This window comes from Poromitra crassiceps (assembly GCF_964638095.1).
Source record: "Poromitra crassiceps genome assembly, chromosome: 4".
In the NCBI taxonomy this organism is placed as follows: domain Eukaryota; kingdom Metazoa; phylum Chordata; class Actinopteri; order Beryciformes; family Melamphaidae; genus Poromitra; species Poromitra crassiceps.
In genome coordinates, this window is record NC_139626.1 from 27,536,444 (window position 1) to 27,556,218 (window position 19,775).

At 42.5% G+C, this 19,775-nt stretch overlaps 1 protein-coding gene across 3 annotated transcripts in view; it reads right to left on the reverse strand.

The window, feature by feature from the left end:
- Positions 1-19,775, reverse strand: part of trrap (transformation/transcription domain-associated protein) — a gene marked incomplete at its 5' end in the record, with an annotated part of 155,837 nt that overhangs the window by 121,139 nt on the left and 14,923 nt on the right. For 2 of the 3 annotated variants that reach the window (XM_083634510.1, XM_083634511.1), the window contains 9 exons: positions 4,948-5,148; positions 7,070-7,326; positions 7,525-7,690; positions 7,809-8,000; positions 8,189-8,383; positions 9,296-9,393; positions 11,985-12,321; positions 13,567-13,801; positions 15,254-15,332. In XM_083634510.1, coding sequence (XP_083490636.1) covers positions 4,948-5,148; positions 7,070-7,326; positions 7,525-7,690; positions 7,809-8,000; positions 8,189-8,383; positions 9,296-9,393; positions 11,985-12,321; positions 13,567-13,801; positions 15,254-15,332 — 1,760 coding nt within the window. The remainder of the gene's footprint in view (positions 1-4,947; positions 5,149-7,069; positions 7,327-7,524; positions 7,691-7,808; positions 8,001-8,188; positions 8,384-9,295; positions 9,394-11,984; positions 12,322-13,566; positions 13,802-15,253; positions 15,333-19,775) is intronic. The other variant, XM_083634512.1, reaches the window with a different exon arrangement.

The window sequence follows — 19,775 nt, forward strand, 5'->3', positions numbered from 1 at the left end:
TGTATATACAATTAATTTGCAGCCTTAAGAGTAAGGCACACTGAGCTCCATCTGGCCAAGCAAAGGCCATTATGATTGCCAGATTATGGGCTGACAAGCCAAGGCAGCCAGGCACTTAAAAAGTGAGAAAATTAACTAATTAACGCCACTCAGAACAGAAGGGAGGAGATGAGGAGGCGGCTAGAGCAGGACTGGGCCTCTGAAAAGTACTCAACAAATCTAACAGGACCTACTTAGACATCAAATCTAACAGGACCTACTTAGACATCAAATCTAACAGGACCTACTTAGACATCAAATCTAACAGAACCTACTTAGACATCAAATCTAACAGGACCTACTTAGACATCAAATCTAACAGAACCTACTTAGACATCAAATCTAACAGAACCTACTTAGACATCAAATCTAACAGAACCTACTTAGACATCAAATCTAACAGAACCTACTTAGACATCAAATCTAACAGAACCTACTTAGACATCAAATCTAACAGAACCTACTTAGACATCAAATCTAACAGAACCTACTTAGACATCAAATCTAACAGGACCTACTTAGACATCAAATCTAACAGGACCTACTTAGACATCAAATCTAACAGGACCTACTTAGACATCAAATCTAACAGGACCTACTTAGAAATCAAATCTAACAGAACCTACTTAGACATCAAATCTAACAGGACCTACTTAGAAATCAAATCTAACAGAACCTACTTAGACATCAAATCTAACAGAACCTACTTAGACATCAAATCTAACAGAACCTACTTAGACATCAAATCTAACAGAACCTACTTAGACATCAAATCTAACAGGACCTACTTAGACATCAAATCTAACAGGACCTACTTAGACATCAAATCTAACAGGACCTACTTAGACATCAAATCTAACAGAACCTACTTAGACATCAAATCTAACAGGACCTACTTAGAAATCAAATCTAACAGGACCTACTTAGACATCAAATCTAACAGAACCTACTTAGACATCAAATCTAACAGAACCTACTTAGACATCAAATCTAACAGAACCTACTTAGACATCAAATCTAACAGGACCTACTTAGACATCAAATCAGGACCTACTTAAACATCAACTCTAACAGAACCTACTTAGACATCAAATCTAACAGAACCTACTTAAACATCAAATCTAACAGGACCTACTTAGACATCAAATCTAACAGAACCTACTTAGACATCAAATCTAACAGAACCTACTTAGACATCAAATCTAACAGAACCTACTTAGACATCAAATCTAACAGGACCTACTTAGACATCAAATCAGGACCTACTTAAACATCAACTCTAACAGAACCTACTTAGACATCAAATCTAACAGAACCTACTTAAACATCAAATCTAACAGGACCTACTTAGACATCAAATCTAACAGAACCTACTTAGACATCAAATCTAACAGGACCTACTTAGACATCAAATCTAACAGAACCTACTTAAACATCAACTCTAACAGAACCTACTTAGACATCAAATCTAACAGAACCTACTTAAACATCAAATCTAACAGAACCTACTTAGACATCAAATCTAACAGGACCTACTTAGAAATCAAATCTAACAGAACCTACTTAGACATCAAATCTAACAGGACCTACTTAGAAATCAAATCTAACAGGACCTACTTAGACATCAAATCTAACAGAACCTACTTAGACATCAAATCTAACAGAACCTACTTAGACATCAAATCTAACAGAACCTACTTAGACATCAAATCTAACAGGACCTACTTAGACATCAAATCAGGACCTACTTAAACATCAACTCTAACAGAACCTACTTAGACATCAAATCTAACAGAACCTACTTAAACATCAAATCTAACAGGACCTACTTAGACATCAAATCTAACAGAACCTACTTAGACATCAAATCTAACAGAACCTACTTAGACATCAAATCTAACAGGACCTACTTAGACATCAAAACTAACAGAACCTACTTAGACATCAAATCTAACAGAACCTACTTAGACATCAAATCTAACAGGACCTACTTAGACATCAAATCTAACAGGACCTACTTAGAAATCAAATCTAACAGGACCTACTTAGACATCAAATCTAACAGAACCTACTTAGACATCAAATCTAACAGAACCTACTTAGACATCAAATCTAACAGAACCTACTTAGACATCAAATCTAACAGGACCTACTTAGACATCAAATCAGGACCTACTTAAACATCAACTCTAACAGAACCTACTTAGACATCAAATCTAACAGAACCTACTTAGACATCAAATCTAACAGGACCTACTTAGACATCAAATCTAACAGGACCTACTTAGAAATCAAATCTAACAGGACCTACTTAGACATCAAATCTAACAGGACCTACTTAGACATCAAATCTAACAGAACCTACTTAGACATCAAATCTAACAGGACCTACTTAGACATCAAATCAGGACCTACTTAAACATCAACTCTAACAGAACCTACTTAGACATCAAATCTAACAGAACCTACTTAAACATCAAATCTAACAGGACCTACTTAGACATCAAATCTAACAGAACCTACTTAGACATCAAATCTAACAGGACCTACTTAGACATCAAATCTAACAGAACCTACTTAAACATCAACTCTAACAGAACCTACTTAGACATCAAATCTAACAGAACCTACTTAAACATCAAATCTAACAGAACCTACTTAGACATCAAATCTAACAGGACCTACTTAGAAATCAAATCTAACAGAACCTACTTAGACATCAAATCTAACAGGACCTACTTAGAAATCAAATCTAACAGGACCTACTTAGACATCAAATCTAACAGAACCTACTTAGACATCAAATCTAACAGAACCTACTTAGACATCAAATCTAACAGAACCTACTTAGACATCAAATCTAACAGGACCTACTTAGACATCAAATCAGGACCTACTTAAACATCAACTCTAACAGAACCTACTTAGACATCAAATCTAACAGAACCTACTTAAACATCAAATCTAACAGGACCTACTTAGACATCAAATCTAACAGAACCTACTTAGACATCAAATCTAACAGGACCTACTTAGACATCAAAACTAACAGAACCTACTTAGACATCAAATCTAACAGGACCTACTTAGACATCAAATCTAACAGAACCTACTTAGACATCAAATCTAACAGGACCTACTTAGACATCAAAACTAACAGAACCTACTTAGACATCAAATCTAACAGAACCTACTTAGACATCAAATCTAACAGAACCTACTTAGACATCAAATCTAACAGGACCTACTTAGACATCAAATCTAACAGGACCTACTTAGAAATCAAATCTAACAGGACCTACTTAGACATCAAATCTAACAGAACCTACTTAGACATCAAATCTAACAGAACCTACTTAGACATCAAATCTAACAGAACCTACTTAGACATCAAATCTAACAGGACCTACTTAGACATCAAATCAGGACCTACTTAAACATCAACTCTAACAGAACCTACTTAGACATCAAATCTAACAGAACCTACTTAGACATCAAATCTAACAGGACCTACTTAGACATCAAATCTAACAGAACCTACTTAGACATCAAATCTAACAGGACCTACTTAGACATCAAATCTAACAGAACCTACTTAGACATCAAATCTAACAGAACCTACTTAGACATCAAATCTAACAGAACCTACTTAGACATCAAATCTAACAGAACCTACTTAGACATCAAATCTAACAGAACCTACTTAGACATCAAATCTAACAGAACCTACTTAGACATCAAATGTAACAGGACCTACTTAGACATCAAAACTAACAGGACCTACTTAGACATCAAATCTAACAGAACCTACTTAGACATCAAATCTAACAGGACCTACTTAGACATCAAATCTAACAGAACCTACTTAGACATCAAATCTAACAGGACCTACTTAGACATAAGTAGGTCCCTCGTTAATAAGGAGGAAAATGTGCAAGCTGCAACAATCAAGTGACGTTCAACCGGACCTTGTACCCATAATTATTTTACAGCGGGGCATTAAAAAATAAGGTGGTTAACTATTTACCAAACAAATCTAAGCCTAAAATATATCCTATCATTCCATTCTAGTCATAAGCAGAGAACAAGTTTGAATACTATCCCCAAGGCACAATGAGACTCTCATACAGAGAGTGTATGAGGGGTTGTAGCGTTAGTTAGGGTGACAGAAAGAGGCGAGAGGGGACAGGTGTACGGCAAGCTAATGACATGAAGCCACATTCAGTTTGACATGAAGGGAGGAAATGAGAGAGCGACAGTCAAGTTGGAGGCATGCTGTATGTGGCATCAATCTTGTAGTGCAAACAAAATTTTTAGAAATGACGTGAGTTTGTGTGTGCACGTGCGTGCATGTGTGTGTGCGCGCGTGTGTGGCCTGCGTCCATGTTGATGGCAAACACACAGATGGAGAGCCAGAAAAGAAGCAGCAGCCATTAGTGAGAGTAAATAATGGCGTCATGGCGGCCAGGCGGCAAATTGATTGATGATTACCGAGTGGGGGTGAGGAGGAGGGACAGGAGATTAATTTAAATACCTGAGGAACACACAGTCTCTTCACAACACACAACACCCTCTTCATCTTCTCACACACACACCTAGGACATGGATATATTGCTCTCTCTAGGAAACAATAACGATGGGATATCTAGGTCTGTTCCGTTCGATTATTTTTTCCTGCTCAAATTGAAATACAAAGGCAAAAGGGGGTGCATAAAGTGTTCAAGCTGTGTTACAGAGTGATGTCACCCCAAAGCTTTCCTCTTCAGAGTTCGGATTCAGGAAATATCGCAATATTCAATATTATCGAAAACCGGCTCAAGCCTAGCATGTACACAAAGTTTTTTCAAAAAAGCTGCTTTAACAGCCAGACACAGGCAACAAGACAAAGCCACAATTAACTAATCCTACCTTCTCCATGGGCAGCTGTATGGAGGCTTTGCAGTCGGTGAATTCGGCCTTGATGCTGGGCCCCTGGACCTCGGTCACTACGTACTGCAGCCTCTGGGACTCCTTCAGCATCTTCCTGTTGCTGCCACCAAACTTCCCCAGGACCCGGTAGGCCACATGGGAGATGGTCTCCGCTGGGTTCCGCAGGGTACGCCACAAGGCCTGGAGCACACGGTGAGGAGGAGAGACCACATCTTTAGTTTGAGTGTTGGGTGTTGGAGCAGGAGCTGCTTAAGGTAAGAGAACAGCTGATCATCATTAACAAAACCGTGATGACCGCTTACAATCATTGCTGCTACACAGGGTGGGAAAATAGCAACAGCCAGCACACACAAAAGTTGGGCAGTGACTTGCTCTAGGCTGCTAGCCACATTGGTAAATAAGCAGCCATTATTTTACATTCATTGCTATTAATTTGCCTAGTCAGTGGTAAAAAAGTCAAAGTATTACGGGCCAGCAGAGGTTCTGAAAGTGGGAGGCTGGCCTCCCCAGGAGGGCTCGAAACTGAGGGGAGGCTCAGTGAACAGAACTGAAGAGATATTACATTACCGTAAATTCCGGACTATAAGCCGCGGCTTTTTTCCCGTTTTTTGGCCTTTTTTGGCCCCTGCGGCTTAAATAACGGTGCGTCTTATCTATGGATTTTTTCCCAAAAAAAAAAAAAATCTCTCTTTTTTAGCACTCTTTCTAACTATAAATCCACTTCTGTTTTAATTTCCTCTCTTGCCCTCTTTTAACAACATAACATAACATAACATAACATAACACAACACAGGTAAGCAGAAAGAAAAAGACGAAAGAAAGAAAGAAGCAATCACCGCCATGAATGAGGAAATGACTCACCTGCTGGAGGCTGGAGATTCACGGCTTGGGCTAAACTTTTACTCCGTGAAACACTATCGATTAAGTCCGACATCGCTCAGAGGTTTGAGCAGCTTGAAAACAAGTTTGAAAACGTGCAGAAGTCCATCCACTCACTCACTAAAGAAAATAATGCAACCGTGAACAGAGTTTCTAAAAAAAGCGCATCAGCGCACTGGAGGACAAAAACAACACAGTGAGTCCGAAAGTGGATAAAATGCAAAAACATCGAAACGCTGCACACGCAGGTTGATGACTTAATCAGCAGGAGTAAAAGAAATAACATTCGCCTGATCAATGTAAAAGAGGGAGCTGAGATTGGTGACATGGACGCTTTCGTGGCAAAATCCTGTGTTACATCCTGGACCTGAAGGAAGGCGAGAAACCACCAGAGGTGGACAGGGCACACCGGGCGCCTCGGCCACGTCCAGACCCCGGCCTGCCACCGAGGGCCATCTTCATCTGCCTACTCCGCTGGCCCGACCGTCAACTCATCCTCCAGGCTGCGGGGAAGAAGCCCCTCACCTGGGAGGGTACGCGCTTTTTCGTCCGGCAGGACCTCTCCGCGTTGGTGCAACAGAAACGCGCAACATACAACAGCATCATCGAGTCAATGGATATCGCTTTGGCGTACTGTACCCAGCGAGACTCGTCATAACCATTGCTGGACAGCGGCGGAACAAGAGCTCAAAGTGAAACTGCCGAATATCTTTTGAGTTGGACTGGTCAATAGTACTGTGAGTAAATAAAATAAAAAAATAAAAAACGGAATTCTCTCTTCTTTAGCACTCTTTCTAACTATAAATCCACTTCTGTTTTAATTTCCTCTCTTGCCCTCTTTTCACCACACCGCGGACACTGTGTGCACTGTAAAAAAAACAAAAAATACCACAATGTGTGATTTTGTCTGGGGATTAGTGACCTGACTTTTGTTTTGTTGAAATGTTAATAAATGGGAGCTTCCCCAAACAGCCATCTCTTTCCCGACAATCCCCTCTGTGCACGAAGCCTTACATATGGTAATTAAACATCAAAACACCCGCGGCTTATAGACCGGTGCGGCTTATAGAAGAAAAAAATAGTCACCTTTGAAGGTGCGCCTTATAGACCGGTGCGCCTTATAGTCCGGAATTTACGGTAGTTATAAAAGGGAGAATGGATAATGATGAGAAGTGTAAAAGGAGCAGCACAACCCCCCCCCCCCCCCCCTCCACACACACACCTGCATGAGCTCGGCCCTGACAGGCTGGATGTGGTCATAGAGGAAGTCGGGCTGCAGGTTGTCCACACACAGCTCCAGGGTGCGAAGGCCCTGGCTGACCAGGGTCTGGGAGCCGTTGAGCGCTGACACCAGCGGGTCCATCAGCATGGGCAGGTAGGGCAGCAGGGAGCTCAGACGCACCGGCACCGTCAGACACAGCTCCACAAATAGGTCCTTCATGTGCTGCTTGTGAAGGCCACTCTGTAGCATGTTCAGACCTACAGTAGTGGGGGGAAGAAGGGAGATTGGACAAAAAGAGGTAAGAGTGACAGTTGGGCTGAAGTTCAAACAATGACAGAGGGGTACTGCTGAGGGGAATGGGAGGTGATAAGAGAGTTGTACACATGCTGCAAACAGCTCATCATATACAACTCATCTCGCCTCTTTCTAAACCAAAGAGAAGTGTGAGGTCTTACCTTGCAGTAGATTGGGTAAGAGGGGCAGGAACTCCTGGTAGAGCAGGTCATGGCTGCCTCCACCAATGGAGCGGAACAGAGCCCGGAGAAGCAGGAAGTAGTTGTAGGGCTCCTTAGCTGATTGCGCAAGCTCCATGGAGCTGTTCACTATCTTATGGAGGTGGGGCTTGGGAAACAAGGAGGAATATTACTAAATACTGAAAAGTGAAAAAAGTAAAGAAAAAAACATAGTATTGCAAAAACAGTTAACGCCCAGATATCTGTCTTATAACTTGCAGGTTTACCTTGAGCATCTGCTCATTCTCAGCAGCGAACAGAGACACCGATCCAAAGACCAGTTTGAAGAGTTTGAGATAGAGGTTCGAGAGCTCCACATTGGAGCCCATCTCCGGCAGCCTCTCTAGAAGATACTCCACCAGGATGGTGGCAAACAGAGCGGACGTCGACAGGTTTGCCAGGAAAGAGTTAGCCACAATCTGGTACACAACAGAGAACCAGAAATGGAATTTGAGGACGGTTAATGAATTCAGGCTGAAGACATCGCATGCACTTAATTGTCATTTAATTACTTGAATCATTCAAAGATGCAAAGAAATGTGTCAGCTCTTATACAAAAGAAAAAAGTGGTAGCAATTTTCTTGTTTGTATGTGGGCTAGCATGTACCTGCAGTGCATAGTTCTTGGAGATTCGCTCCACCATGTAAGGGACGGTGGTCTGGAAGATCTCTTTGAAGGTGAGGGGGTTCATCATGGTGAAGACCCCGGCAAAGTGCTCCAGAACCTCCTTCTCCTCCTTCATGCGCACTGTCTGGCAGTTAGCCACCCTGATGTACGTCTGTTGGTTATTGGCAACCTGTACCTAGCCAGGAGGGGGATGGGGCGCTGTTACACCGGGCTGTCACTGGATCTAAAGCCATTCTGTTTATCAGAGACACATCTTGCTGACATGATGCTTATCTGTTAGAGCAGAGAGGGGTTCCCAAGCGTAAGAATGCTGCGGCCCACTTTGAAATCTGAAAATGTTCTGGGGCCTACCTAACCCCTTCAATCACAACTCTGATCAACACACGATACTAAGATGATGTATATATGTTTTTTATATTATATATTTTTTCATTTCATTTACAGAGCATGTGAAGTTGGGTATGAGGAAAATTAATAATCCATCCACATACAATTTGTTTTTTAGCAAAATCCCCAAAAGCAGATTTCCATTTTCTCCCCCCTTACTCATCAGAAGTATCTGCATACTGTAAGACATTGGTTGACAACAACAAAGAAATCAATCCACAAGCTATTAATGCTAGGCTGTGAAAAATGCTACCTTATCTGTAAAGGGGAGACTGGTGGGTATTATTTATCCCCCTTCCCGACAAGCTAGCATATTATGGTACCAATTGATGTATTAGGTCTTCTAGTTTCTTCTGATAACATGATCTCCACTGTAGCTTTAAAAATGACCCTGCTACAGACATTTGATTACCCGCGAAAATCGGGAGTGTTGGCAGACCACTCGCGGCCCACCTACAGTACCTCCAAGGCCCACTAGTGGGTCGCGCACCACAGTTTGGGAATCACTGTGTTAGAGCTTTTCATGAGTCACCTGCACAATTGTGTAATTTTATTTGTTTTATCATTATACTTCATATTTTCAATTATCATTGCACAAAGAAATAAAAGTAATTATTTGACAAATAAACAAGTCCAAAGCATGCCAATTACTGTTAGAGAAAACCCCTGATGGTTTAGTGCAGCTCTTTGCTGGCCGTACCTGGTAGATGTCCAAGGCTTGCATGGCGTATTTTACCAGCTTGATGTAGATTTGTGTCTCCTTGGGCTGGAGCTGCTTGTTAGGAATGAACTGAGCCTCTGAACACAAACAGAGAAGAGTTAAATGAATAAACTGAGCCTCTGAACACAAACAGAAAAGAGTTAAATGAATAAACTGAGCCTCTGAACACAAACAGAAAAGAGTTAAATGAATGAACTGAGCCTCTGAACACAGAGAAGAGTTAAATGAATAAACTGAGCCTCTGAACACAAGCAGAGAAGAGTTAAATGAATGAACTGAGCCTCTGAACACAGAGAAGAGTTAAATGAATGAACTGAGCCTCTGAACACAAGCAGAGAAGAGTCAAATGAATGAACTGAGCCTCTGAACACAGAAAAGAGTCAAATGAATGAACTGAGCCTCTGAACACAAGCAGAGAAGAGTCAAATGAATGAACTGAGCCTCTGAACACAAACAGAGAAGAGTTAAATGAATGAACTGAGCCTCTGAACACAGAGAAGAGTTAAATGAATGAACTGAGCCTCTGAACACAAGCAGAGAAGAGTCAAATGAATGAACTGAGCCTCTGAACACAGAGAAGAGTCAAATTAATAAACTGAGCCTCTGAACACAGAGAAGAGTTAAATTAATAAACTGAGCCTCTGAACACAGAGAAGAGTTAAATTAATAAACTGAGCCTCTGAACACAGAGAAGAGTTAAATTAATAAACTGAGCCTCTGAACACAGAGAAGAGTTAAATTAATAAACTGAGCCTCTGAACACAGAGAAGAGTTAAATTAATAAACTGAGCCTCTGAACACAGAGAAGAGTTAAATTAATAAACTGAGCCTCTGAACACAGAGAAGAGTTAAATTAATAAACTGAGCCTCTGAACACAGAGAAGAGTTAAATTAATAAACTGAGCCTCTGAACACAGAGAAGAGTTAAATTAATAAACTGAGCCTCTGAACACAGAGAAGAGTTAAATTAATAAACTGAGCCTCTGAACACAGAGAAGAGTTAAATTAATAAACTGAGCCTCTGAACACAGAGAAGAGTTAAATTAATAAACTGAGCCTCTGAACACAGAGAAGAGTTAAATTAATAAACTGAGCCTCTGAACACAGAGAAGAGTTAAATTAATAAACTGAGCCTCTGAACACAGAGAAGAGTTAAATTAATAAACTGAGCCTCTGAACACAGAGAAGAGTTAAATTAATAAACTGAGCCTCTGAACACAGAGAAGAGTTAAATTAATAAACTGAGCCTCTGAACACAGAGAAGAGTTAAATTAATAAACTGAGCCTCTGAACACAGAGAAGAGTTAAATTAATAAACTGAGCCTCTGAACACAGAGAAGAGTTAAATTAATAAACTGAGCCTCTGAACACAGAGAAGAGTTAAATTAATAAACTGAGCCTCTGAACACAGAGAAGAGTTAAATTAATAAACTGAGCCTCTGAACACAGAGAAGAGTTAAATTAATAAACTGAGCCTCTGAACACAGAGAAGAGTTAAATTAATAAACTGAGCCTCTGAACACAGAGAAGAGTTAAATTAATAAACTGAGCCTCTGAACACAGAGAAGAGTTAAATGAATGAACTGAGCCTCTGAACACAAACAGAGAAGAGTCAAATTATTAAACTGAGCCTCTGAACACAGAAAAGAGTCAAATGAATTAACTGAGCCTCTGAACACAGAAAAGAGTCAAATGAATTTAACTGAGCCTCTGAACACAGAGAAGAGTTAAATGAATGAACTGAGCCTCTGAACACAGAGAAGAGTTAAATGAATGAACTGAGCCTCTGAACACAGAGAAGAGTTAAATGAATGAACTGAGCCTCTGAACACAGAGAAGAGTTAAATGAATGAACTGAGCCTCTGAACACAGAGAAGAGTTAAATGAATTAACTGAGCCTCTGAACACAGAGAAGAGTTAAATGAATGAACTGAGCCTCTGAACACAGAGAAGAGTTAAATGAATGGACTGAGCCTCTGAACACAGAGAAGAGTTAAATGAATGAACTGAGCCTCTGAACACAGAGAAGAGTTAAATGAATGAACTGAGCCTCTGAACACAGAGAAGAGTTAAATGAATTAACTGAGCCTCTGAACACAAAGAAGAGTTAAATGAATGGACTGAGCCTCTGAACACAGAGAAGAGTTAAACAGCACATGCAGCTAGAGCAGATTTCATCAGGTGATCACTGATACATACAGTTGCCATTTTATATGCTGGATATGCCATTTGACAGTGTAATGCTGAAAACATGCTACAGCATCAAATCCCTCACTGTATGGGCCTGAAGATGTGACCCGACGCAGCTGACGCAAACAGCACAAGTATAATATAATGTTGAAAGGGGAGATAACAGGAGATCGTGAAAGCTATTACCAAGTATATGCTCTACATTCTCTCATTGGGCTAACTTCTAGTCATTGAAATCCAAGTGAAATCACACAATTTACTCAATTTTCTGAGGACTCCTCTGCGACCCCCTCGCCAAGCTGACGTTCGAGTATATAGGTCGTCTGCAATGCTCCAAGATGAGGCTGACGTTGTGGCATGTTTCCAGCTTCACTGCTCTATTCACTGAGGTACACGGGGACAAAAAACCCAGCCGTGTGTCGAGAGTTCATTTGTACTTTCATAACATAGAGCCAGGGAAAGTGTGCTCTGCTCTCACCTCCAGGGGCTTTACAGGAGGTGATACCCCATGTGATGGTCTTAACCCCACACACCAGGGTCTTGACCAGGCTGCGGCAGTCCGACACCTGGAAGGTCTGCTTGTCCTCCTTCTCCCCCTGCCGGTCGAAGGGCGTGGATGGGGGAGCAGGTGTGGAGGCGACGGGTGTGGGAGGAGCAGGAGGCGGAAGGGCAGGGGTAGTGGATGGGGTGGGAGTGGCCGGGACCCCGGGTAATGCACCCGGGTCGACCACGCCCATCTCCGACTGGGGCTTGCACTTTTTGAAGATGGTGACAAGCTGGTAGCGTGCAATGGTGTGGAACTTCAGCACAAATACCTGGTTTTAGACAAGGAGGGGAAAGAGACAATTATACTCCATCATCGTCCTACACTAACTTTAACTAATACGGAGTGTAACTGACCGCTAACCACCTATTGTTGTTTGACTTTCTTTTTTGCAATTTGTACATTCCCTTCATAAGGAGTTATTTAATAGTTTTTTGGTCCATTGACTGAACTTTGAATAGCTCAACTGCGCTATGGTTTCCACAAGATGGCAGACATTGTACGAACTAGCGTCAGAAAAAATATGAGTGGGGGTGAACAGCTTTTTTTGATCCCATTTGAATTGTGCCATGAAGTACACATGTGAGGTTTGACTTTGCAAGTCAAGAAAGTCAGAGTTTGTCGTAAAACAAACAGATCATTTTGTATGAAACCACTCAATCAACTACATCTCTCGTCTCGCACAATATACGTCACACCAACACAGCCTGGTGGGAGAGAAAGTTATGACGTCACTTACGCGACTGGTTGTGTAGTCTTTCTAATTTATACCTTACAGTGCAACAGTTTTACAACACAGTTTTACAACTGCGACTTTCTTGAATTGCAAAGTTATCTTTTAAATGTGTACTTCACGGCACAATTCAAACGGGATCAAAGAATTATTGTTTGATGCTGGTTCACATAGGGCCGTACCGGAAGGGGCGTGACTTTGGCTCTCTATTAATCTACATTCTATAGAAGCCAAAGTCCCTCCCCTTTCCCGCCAGGCCCTATGTGAACCAGCCATGAAAAAAAATAATGTTGGTGAATGGGGAGAGACAATCATTTTTTTGATCCCGCTTGAATTATGCCATGAGGTACACATATGTTTGTCAATTTAAAAGATAACTTTGCAAGTCAAGAATGTCGTAGTTTGTGGTAAAACTGTTGCACTATAAGTTATAAATCAGAAAGACTACACACAATCAATTGCATAAGTGACGTCTCTCCCGCGAGGCCATGTCGGTGTTGGTGTGACGTATATTGTGCGACACGAGAGATGTAGTTGATTGAGCGGTTTCATACAAAACTAAGCGTTAAATTTCAGTTTTACGACAAACTGCGGCTTTCTTAACATGCAAAGTTCTCTTTTAAATTGACTAAATTGACATGTGTACTTCATGGCACAATTCAAACGGGATCCAAAAAAGTATTGACTCTCGCCACCATTTATTCCACTTTTTTCGTGTCTGGTTCTTAGCTGAAGCAGGAAGTAGGCGGTCACGTTGTCTCTCTATGGTGCTTGCTTGCTTACTTCCAGCATCCTCATGAGGATGTCCCGTCCATTGCCATTCTCCTGCTCCGACTTGGAGCGGATGCAGTCTACCAGGTTGAGCAGCAGCTTGCAGGACATCGTCTGGATGTTGCTGGGAAGCGACTCGTCATCGATATTCTTGGCAAAGAGCTGCACAGCGAGTGACAGATCGGTCAGGGGCAGGTTCTGACGGACGTGGTGCACCAGGTCTGCTAGTGTGCTGTAGGCCAAGGGTCTGGATGGGGAGGGGACACAGGGTGAGATTTAAAAAAAGACTGACGTTAGAATAAAATGCTCGTCAAATTAGTAGTTTCACAGACTAGTCGACTATCAAAACCCCTAGTTTTTGACAATGTGCATCATAGTCGACTCATCGTTCATCTGTGGTTTTAGGAATAAACAATATAAATAAGTTGAACAATCCTACAACTACATGAATAACTACATAATGTTATATAAATGCAATTTATGGTATTTAGAGAGGGAAAGACTCCCCTCTATGTTGTTACTGCAGTCAAACAGACGGTATCTTCAGCTCAGACATGTAGCTGGGGTTTAGTGGCTCATTTGTAAACAGCCTCTCGGAGCCAATCAGGACCCTGCTAGTTCACAGTCACCCCAAAGTTGGTTCCGCCTACATTAGTTAGCCCTTTACTGGCTGTTTTTGAGGCCTTTTTGATGAGAATTTATCATTTTTATTGGGTGAAAAAACATGATATATCGCCCACAATTAATCGACTAGTCAACTACTTTTTGGGAGGAGTCGATGACTACTAAAATGTAGTAGCCGTGAATGCCCCACATCAAATTTCATTGCATTATGATTCGCAAAGTGTGGGCCCCCTGGAGGGCCACGAAAGGTACTGCAGTGGGGGGCGCGAGAGGCATGCCTGCCAACACACTCCCAATTGTTTTCTAGGTTTTTGTATGTGAATGGATGATTAATTTGCACTGCATTGCTGTATGCCCACATTTACGTTCCGTTCATGAAATCAAAATATATAATAGGGAAATACTTAATCTTAGTGTCGTGTTTTGATCAGAGTTGTGATTAAAGGGTTGGGTGGGCCCCGGAAGATTTTCAGATTTCAAATTGGGCCACAGCATTCCTAAGTTTGGGAATGGCTGCTTTATACCATTGAAAACTTTGGCAGTGCTCAACCAAACATTTTCACAAAGGTGAAGAGGAGATAAGAGAGGGGAACACTGGAGCAGCTTGACACATTTGGAAAGTAGTGTTGGGATGCAGCTCAAACAGATTTATGTGAGAAAGCGAGATTGAAGGTGAGTTAATAACTGACACTAATACTCATGCCAGGTCTCATCCTGCTGCCTCGTTAGCCATGTAGCACTAACAGGAAATGACAGCTATTGTGTTGATGACGGGAGGCTGGTATGGCAACTGAGGAGGGTCAAGGAGCTTTTCAATTGGACCTGTGGGAGGACATGCGAGCAGCCTGCCCCCTGTAGATGAGGGTGAATATGACAGGATGACAACCTGAGCTGTGGTGCCAGTTGGTCTCCCTGAGCACTTCAACAGCACGGAGAACAGCTTGATTAGTATGCTAGGTCATTTATCCTGCACCTGGAAGAGCAATCAGCCACCAGGGGAGAGGGGCTGCTGACAGCGATGAGCTCAACTGACTGTGGAGTGAGCACACACATGCTAACGCAGGCACACACTTACCGGAGAGTCTCCCGAGCCGTGTAGCCAGAGCCGATCAAGATGGATTCATCAAAAAGTTTGTCCATGCACGGTATGAACTCTGCAAAACAACAAGGAGATTAGCAACTTTCAAGGCATGATTCAAAAAAAAATTAACATGTCTGTGAGAAAGAAGCTGAAGGGCGAGAAAAGAAAACGAAACGTGGAAACCTAGCATATGGCCATGGCCTGAAAGCGTTGACCAATGTAGGCAGGCCTACTGCATGGTGAACTCTGCTATCGCCGGCGGAGGCATAAAAAGTATTATGCTGGGTACCTGTTTTATCAGCCTATGTAAGCAATTGAAGAAGAAGAATAAAGAATAGCATCCCATCCTAACTGAGATATGAACTGAGAATTCTGGTGTCAGGTGTGGAAACTTCTCTGCCAAATGCAAAAACTAAGACAAACATGAGACTTTTACTTACGATTGTAACTGTAACTGTTTGCACAGTAGTAAAACCCAATGTGCATTTGTCTTTTAGAAACATGAATGGTGACATGTATATACAGTATACCCCTAACCGGGCTTCCCACACACAGACATGGCCCATTGTGGCCAAGCTGGAGGTAACACCGGGGGTTCCAACCTGCCTATTTGTCATTTCTGAGAGTGCAGACAAGACGGAAGAACTGAACTTATGGACTGAACTGTTATTGTCAAGTTTTCCACAAATAAAAGAGACTTTGAGAAGTGAGCTGTCTTTCTGTCAATTTAATATTGCTTGCAACCAGGCCCGGTTTTACAGGGGTGCAAAAGCACGCATTGCACCCTTATTTTAATTGTCTGCATGCTCAGTTGAAAAGAGTGGTAAAATAAAAAATTATAATATATATACCGGTATATATATTTTTTTAGAAATGCTGCAGCTGCACACTTACTGTTTAAACTTGAATTATAATTGTTGTTTTTCTTTGTTCTTTGATGTGAATTTATGGCTTTTTGGCACCTACATGTAACCTTTTAAGGTAGAGATAATTGTATTATCATTATATGGTCCAAACATTTCAGTAAAGCACTTGAAACACTTGAAATATTCTTGCTTGGCTGGTATCATCCCTAGTCATCTTGTTCTGGAACCGGCCCTGCTTGCAACAGGTGTGGAACAAAAAGGCCACTCAACAACAGTTTGTCTGCAATATTAAAAAGTGAATCAGCTAGGAGGGGGTGGCTCTTAAGATAAGAGTTTTGGTCTTAAACAAAGGGTCAGTCTATGTAAGATTCTCCAGGCTGCTTTCCAACACCTACAGTGGGAGGCCCAATTGAACTGATAACACAGAATAAGATGGAAGTCCGGAGACTCCTGAAGTTTCTGGGAGATAAGAGATTTTCAGTGTAACACAGACCAATTAAACTGACCACCATCTCAAGGTGGGAAGGAAGTTGCGAAGACTGCAATTTTCACATAGATGAGAATAAAACAAGGCATTACAGTACATCTATTAATAGGCATAGAATATAATAGTATTTGTACTTTTTTCCACAGTTATCAGAATAAAGAGGCTGTAGGAAATTCACACCATTCGTACAGAAAGGTCTGTGCTGCCCGATGTAATAGACTTGTTCTTCCAAGAACCAATGTGTCCACCTAGGGTTGGGTGATTGGACGAATATAGTGCGGACCGACGATTGACTGAGTCCACCGACTGTTGATTTTTGGGGGTGATTTTCTGGGCAATTGTCATTTTAATTTACTAATTGAATTAAAGCATGTGCAAATATGAGAGAGATTGAGGGGGTGATTGACAGGTCGCCTGTCCACTGATCGTACAGCTTGCCGATCACGGACCAATAGCAGGCAGAGCTGCAGCTCTAGGAAACCCACCATCTCGCGTGCGCTGCGCAAGGACCCCAAGATGGCGACAGACAACACTTTGCTGCAAAACGTGAGTCCAAAAACTAGCAGATGGCTTGGTCCAGATGATTTAGGTCAGTGGCAAGGACACATTCCTCAAGTGATACTCACTGCTGCAGTCGAGAAACATATTAGCCTTGATACCAGACTGAATCAACACGTTCCACTCATTTGTAGCCTATTGCAGCCTTACTCCGTGGCGTGGGCGGATTCCAAGGTTGGGAACCAGGCAAGAGACCCATCTCTCTCAGATGAAAAGGCTAAGATCAGCAGTACGGTTCTCAGTTCTCAACAATACAGCGGAGTCTTAGACATACACAGGTGAGTACACAGTACAGCAGATAATATTTACTATTTAAACAGAGCAGTGACAGACATCGAGTTGTATCCAGATGGTCAAATGTTCAGTATCTACAGGCTACTTTCATTTCAGTTGCTTCAGCAGACTGTTTTGCACTGATATTGTTTTCAGTTAACTGCAATTTAACTACATTAACTCAAAATGACTTTTGATAATATTTCAATAATCTAACTTTGATATTTTTTCATATGAATATTCAAGAATTATGTTATTGTTTCCAGTATTTCACACTTTCACATTTGGTCTCCGTGTCTCTGTTGCCAGCTGTCTTCTATCTGAAGAGCAGTTTTTTGTGCTGTCTGGAGGTGTTCACTGATCCAGTCACCATACCATGTGGACACGTCTTCTGCAAAAACTGTATCACTCAGCTCTGAGATATTAGTCTCCAGTGCATGTCCCTTTTCGAACAAGACTTTCGGCGGAAGACATGAGCTGCTTTTGAATACTTTCATATCGGAGATGGCTGCTCCGTTCAGAAAGTGAGCTCAGATGAAAGCCAGCAGACAGACTGACGGAGAGGTAGCAGGTCTTCTCTAGTCTGTTGCAGAAAGAGGCTAAAAGCGTCATCAAAGAGCTGGACCAGAAACTCTTCCAAAGCTTCCCATCCGTGTACACTCCACACACCAACGACAGTGTTCATCACCCCTCATGTGGGACTGTGAGGAGAACTATGGAGAAGTTGGAGGAGACACTCGGTAAAGAGACGGAGAAGCGGTGTGCTGATGATGTTGAGCTGAAGAGGGTCCAGCAGTATGCAGTGAATGTGACTCTGGATCCTGATACAGCACAAGCCTATCTCATCCTGTCTGATGATGGGAAACAAGTACATCACGGTGATGTAGAGAAGAACCTCCCAGACAACCCAGAGAGATTCTCTTATTGTCCCTGTGTCTTCGGAAAGCAGAGCTTCTCTTCTGGAAGGTTTTACTACGAGGTGCAGGTTAAAGGGAAGACTGGCTGGGATTTAGGAGTGGCCAGAGGGTCGATCAACAGGAAGGGAGACATCGCACTGAGCCCAGAGAATGGCTACTGGTCTATATGGTTGAGGAATGGAAATGAGTATGACGCTAATGCCGACCCTCCTGTCCTCCTCTCTCTGAAGACAAAGCCACAGAAGATGGGGGTGTTTGTGGATTACGAGGAGGGTCTGGTCTCCTTTTATGATGTAGATACTTATGACGTAGATGCTGCAGCTCTTATCTACTCCTTTACTGGCTGCACCTTCACTGAGGAACTCTACCCATACTTCAGTCCCGGTTCTAATCATGGTGGTAAAAACTCTGCCCCTCTGATCATCTCTCCTGTCAATCTCCTGTCACTCACACAGATTAGACCAGGGGTGGCCATACTCCAGCCCATTACTAGAGATGCACCGATCGATCGGCACGTGGCGGGAAATTACCGATTTTCAGCTGATCGGCCATCAACCAGTGACCTGCGCCGGTCAGTCTACATATCCGATTCTGTGTGCCGGTCGGCTCCCCCCCCTGTTTTTCACGTGACGTGCACACACCCCAAGGCAGCGAGACAGATGGGCTGCAGCCAAAGGGAAACGGCGACCACACACGCCAGCATGTCCTCCTCCATGTGGAACTTAATTAGACACTTAAAAAACCACCGGCCAGGTGAACATGCCAAGTTGGAAGCGAACCAAAGCAAGGCTGCATCCGCTGCAAAAAGCACAGAGCCAGCCACACCCACCACAAGCCAGTGGCCTCTAGCTCCCTCAATAAGCAATGACAAGTCCAAAACTATCTCACGGAAAATCATGGAGTTCATGGCTTTGGACGATCAGCCATTTTCCGTAGTCGAGGATACAGGCTTCAGACGCCTGATGCATTATCTGAGCCCAAGATACACAATGCCGGGCAGGCGCTACTTCTCTGACACCGCCTTACCAGAGTTGTTTAAGCTGGTGGCAGAGCGCACACAGAGCGTGCTTAACGAGAGCAAAGCACAAATCAGTTGCACTACGGATATCTGGACATCAGACGTGAGCTTACGGTCAATGATAAGCCTGACTGCTCAGTGGGTGGACGAAGATTTCCAGCTACAGCAAGTGCTCCTACACTGTCAAGAAATGCCAGGGTCCCACACTGACACTGCACACAATCTAACCGCAAAGTTGGACGCGATGTTGCAACGGTGGAATATGGACAAAACGAGGGTTCATGTGGTGTTGCGTGACAACGCTAGAAATATGGCCAAAGCAATGGAGGATGGCAAGCTGGCGAGTTTGCCCTGCATGGCACATACGCTTCAGCTGGCGGTGAACGAGGGTCTGCTG